Raw genomic sequence first — 3,394 nt, forward strand, 5'->3', positions numbered from 1 at the left:
CCTTTCATCGATGTCCCTACCGCCTCCCAGGACCCTGTGATGCCACTCCAGGGTTCAGCTCAACAGATGCTCCCAGGGTTTCGGTACCTGCCCACCCAGCATGCAACAGGAGATGAGCTGCCCACCATGTCCACTGGCAGCCACCACAAACCAGCCAAGCCCAACCTTTCATCGATGTCCCTACCGCCTCCCAGGACCCTGTGATGCCACTCCAGGGTTCAGCTCAACAGATGCTCCCAGGGTTTCGGTACCTGCCCACCCAGCATGCAACAGGAGATGAGCTGCCCACCATGTCCACTGGCAGCCACCACAAACCAGCCAAGCCCAAGGAGGCCCCAGGGCATCTCAGCCATGCTGGCAGTGTCACTGTGGTCCAAGGGGATCCCGCAGCGACCTCCAGCCCCGCTGCCTTCTTCCAAGCGCCAACCTGGGTCCTCTACTCCCACCCCACCAGCTCCATGTCACGGGTCAACATGGGGGTTCACCTGAGCACCTTCCCCAGGGATGTGGAGAGCTGGACTGCGCCGTGGGTCATCTATGAGGGCCCCAGCGCTTACTCAGACCTGGCTTACATGGAGCTGCCCTACGGCGAGGCCTCCATCTCTGGCAGCTCGTCCATTGCTTTCGCCTGCCTCTTTGAGAATGGGACGCGGTCGCCCTATGAGCAGATCTCTTTTAGCATGTTCACGCTGCATGATGTGCTCCAGAACATTCCCCTGACAGCTGCTGCTCCCAGGAGGGACAGCAGCCCGCCACGCTGCGGGAAGTGGGGACGAAGGAGCTGCCTCATCTCCTAGTGCCCTCCCAGGTCAGCTTCCCCTGGTCCCCCAGTGCCGGATGCCAGGACACCAACCCAGAGCCCAGTGTCCTGCCACAGGCCAGCACGGCCACATCACACACAATTCATGCACTACCGTCCCAAACTAGGTTTTATCTCATTTTTATTGCTATTTTTTTAATGATATTGTTGGTTGGGCACGGAGGCTTGTGCCACCAGCCCATCCCCAGGCTCCTTTCTGGGCACACAAGCCACCTATGAGACAAAAACCAGCAGCAATGCAGGGGAGAAGACAGCCAGGGGCAGCCTGGGCCACCCATGTGTGGCAGGTCGGGGGACGTAATGCTCTGGCTGTGCCATACCTGGTGCTACTACCCTGGGCTTTCCTCCCATGGTCATAAATATTTATGCTCCTTTTTAAATTGCTCCTTTTTTAATGCTCCTGTCGAGCCAACTCCTCTTTTTCTCACCGGTCTCTGGAACAGCCCAGTTACTCTTTCATCTGGCTGATGGCTTCTTTTTTTTTTTTTTTTAAGCTCCCATGGACATCATTGCTACTTCCTTGTGACCTTTATCACCTTTGGGGCAAATATCCTTGCAGCACAGGCAGGTTCAGGTCTGTACCCACAGTCTGTCCCTGTAAAGGTTTAGGGGATGGGGGACAGGCTGAAGCTGGTGTCACCCCCTGCAACGGGTGGTGCAGTGGAGTCCTGAGGATGAGCGGCTGCTCCTAACTCTTGCTGCATGTGTGTGTGTGTACGAGTGAACTCTTGGGGGGGCCACATCTCATTTCCAGCACTACCTCCTTCAACTCAACTTCATCCAAGTCCCCCAGCCCCAGCCAGAGCCTGGTTCCACTCCTCTGGTCTCCTTCATCCCTCCTACCCTACGCGAGAGGCAAACAAACACCAACACAAGGTGCCCTAAGTGGAGATTGATTGAGGAAAATAAATTAGTTTTCTAGCTCTTATCTCTACAAATACCGTGTCAGGTTTTGCACTTAGGCGGGTGGAAGCTGATGAGGAGCAGCTGGGGAAGCAGCTGGGCTCGGTGCTGGGATGTCAGGGGCCAGGTCTCCACCCCAAATTCCAGGTTCCAGGTTCCCAACCCCAAATGGCTACCAGCCCCAGGGGCATCTGCTCCAGGGCAGAGGAAGAGGCATTGCCTGGGCAGAGGGCTCTGCACCGAGGCAGCCCTTTGCCTGCTGACCCTGTGCACATCACTTCAACATCTCATGCAGGCTGGATGTCTGTCCCCCATGGGGGAGTCCGTCTGTCTTGCACTGGGCTGGTATCACAGCCTGTGCCGTATGCTCACCACAGCATTTGTCACCGGCTGAGGGTCACCTGGGGACACTGCCTCCTCCAAGTGCCAGCCTCCTGGCACCACAGCAAGTCCCTACTTGCCCTCACAAAAGCCACAGAGACACCCGAGGCAGCCGTTGAGGATCTGGATGGAGGCCAGCACCATCTCGGCAGCACTGACAAGCAGCAGGAGTGAGAAGAGGACAACATTCCAGGCCACGATACCCTCCGGCTCCAGGCAGATGCTCCAGGTGTGACGATCATGCAGGTAGTTCTCTGCCCTGTGTGATGGGGAGAGGAGGAGATGGAAGATCCTGCCCTGCAGCAGGTCAGGAATTGCACTGCTTTCTGCCACGGAGGTGTGTCCCAGACACTCTACCCTTCATCCCAAGGATGAGCAGGATCAGCAGGGTGATTGGGGTTTGCCCAGAGAAGCTGTGGCCGCTCCTCCCTGGAAGTGTTGAAGGCCAGGTTGGATAAGGCTTTGAGCAACCTGGTCTAGCGGAAGGTGTCCCTGCTGATGGCAGGGGGGTTGGAACTGGATGAGCTTTAAGGTCCCTTCCAACCCAAACCAGTCTGTGATTCTGTGATTTCATAGGAAGCAACACTGATGGCCCCACTTTCCACCAGAAAGCTGTGGAAGGTGAGGACCTCTTGAGGTACCAGGGCCTTGCATCACCACCAGCAAGCCCACTGACCCCACCCACCATAAAAACCACCAACTTCATTGGCAGTAAGCCAGTGAGGTAGTACCAGCGACTCAAACCTGCTGCCTCACCTGGCGTCAGGCTCCTGCCTGCTGGCGTCCAGGAAGGGGTAACCCCAGAGGGTGCCGTGCCCACGGCCACGCTCAGTAGCATTGTAGAAGCAGAGGGGTCCATTGGTCAAACCCACCCCAGAGAGGACAAAGCAGGCGGCAGCACCCAGGAGCACCAGCTTGGAGAGCAGGGCAGAGATGAAAGCCTGTGGGCAGCACCCGGGGAGGGGACCAAAAGTCAGGTGGGGTCCAAAACACGGCTGTGTGTGACCAGTGGGGTTTGGTACGGGGAAAAGCTCCTCTCCCCTTCACCCCAAGGGGCTCCAGTCCCGCAGAGCCGAGGCTGAGGATGGAGCAGTCACTGGGTTGCTTTGAACTGTGCAGAAGTGGGCAGGGAGTGGGGACAGGCAGGGAGATGTCATGCAGAACCTGGTGGGGCCAAGCTGATGCCAGCACACATCAGAAGTCCTGTCCTCCGGGGAGGTGGCATCATGCAGCATCCCATCATGGGGCCGTGGGAGAGGTGGCCCCCTGCCACATCCCACCCTGGGACCA

At 57.7% G+C, this 3,394-nt stretch overlaps 2 protein-coding genes across 2 annotated transcripts in view; one reads left to right on the top strand and one right to left on the bottom strand.

The window, feature by feature from the left end:
* The window catches only part of NEU4 (neuraminidase 4), a 2,279-nt gene extending 1,482 nt beyond the window's left edge, over positions 1 to 797 (top strand). Inside the window, exon 5 of the mRNA XM_010169020.2 lies at positions 277 to 797. Within this exon, the coding sequence (XP_010167322.1) occupies positions 277 to 797 (521 nt within the window). The remainder of the gene's footprint in view (positions 1 to 276) is intronic.
* Positions 798 to 2,176: 1,379 nt separating this feature from the next.
* LOC104525773 (transmembrane 4 L6 family member 19) overlaps positions 2,177 to 3,394 on the bottom strand; it is a 1,949-nt gene continuing 731 nt past the window's right edge. Inside the window, exons 3-4 of the mRNA XM_029085204.1 lie at positions 2,861 to 3,045; positions 2,177 to 2,363 (exon numbers count right to left, since the gene is read on the bottom strand). Coding sequence (XP_028941037.1) covers positions 2,177 to 2,363; positions 2,861 to 3,045 — 372 coding nt within the window. The remainder of the gene's footprint in view (positions 2,364 to 2,860; positions 3,046 to 3,394) is intronic.

The sequence above is a fragment of the Antrostomus carolinensis genome, unplaced genomic scaffold (genome assembly GCF_000700745.2).
Source record: "Antrostomus carolinensis isolate BGI_N321 unplaced genomic scaffold, ASM70074v2 scaffold21135, whole genome shotgun sequence".
Classification (NCBI taxonomy): Eukaryota; Metazoa; Chordata; class Aves; order Caprimulgiformes; family Caprimulgidae; genus Antrostomus; species Antrostomus carolinensis.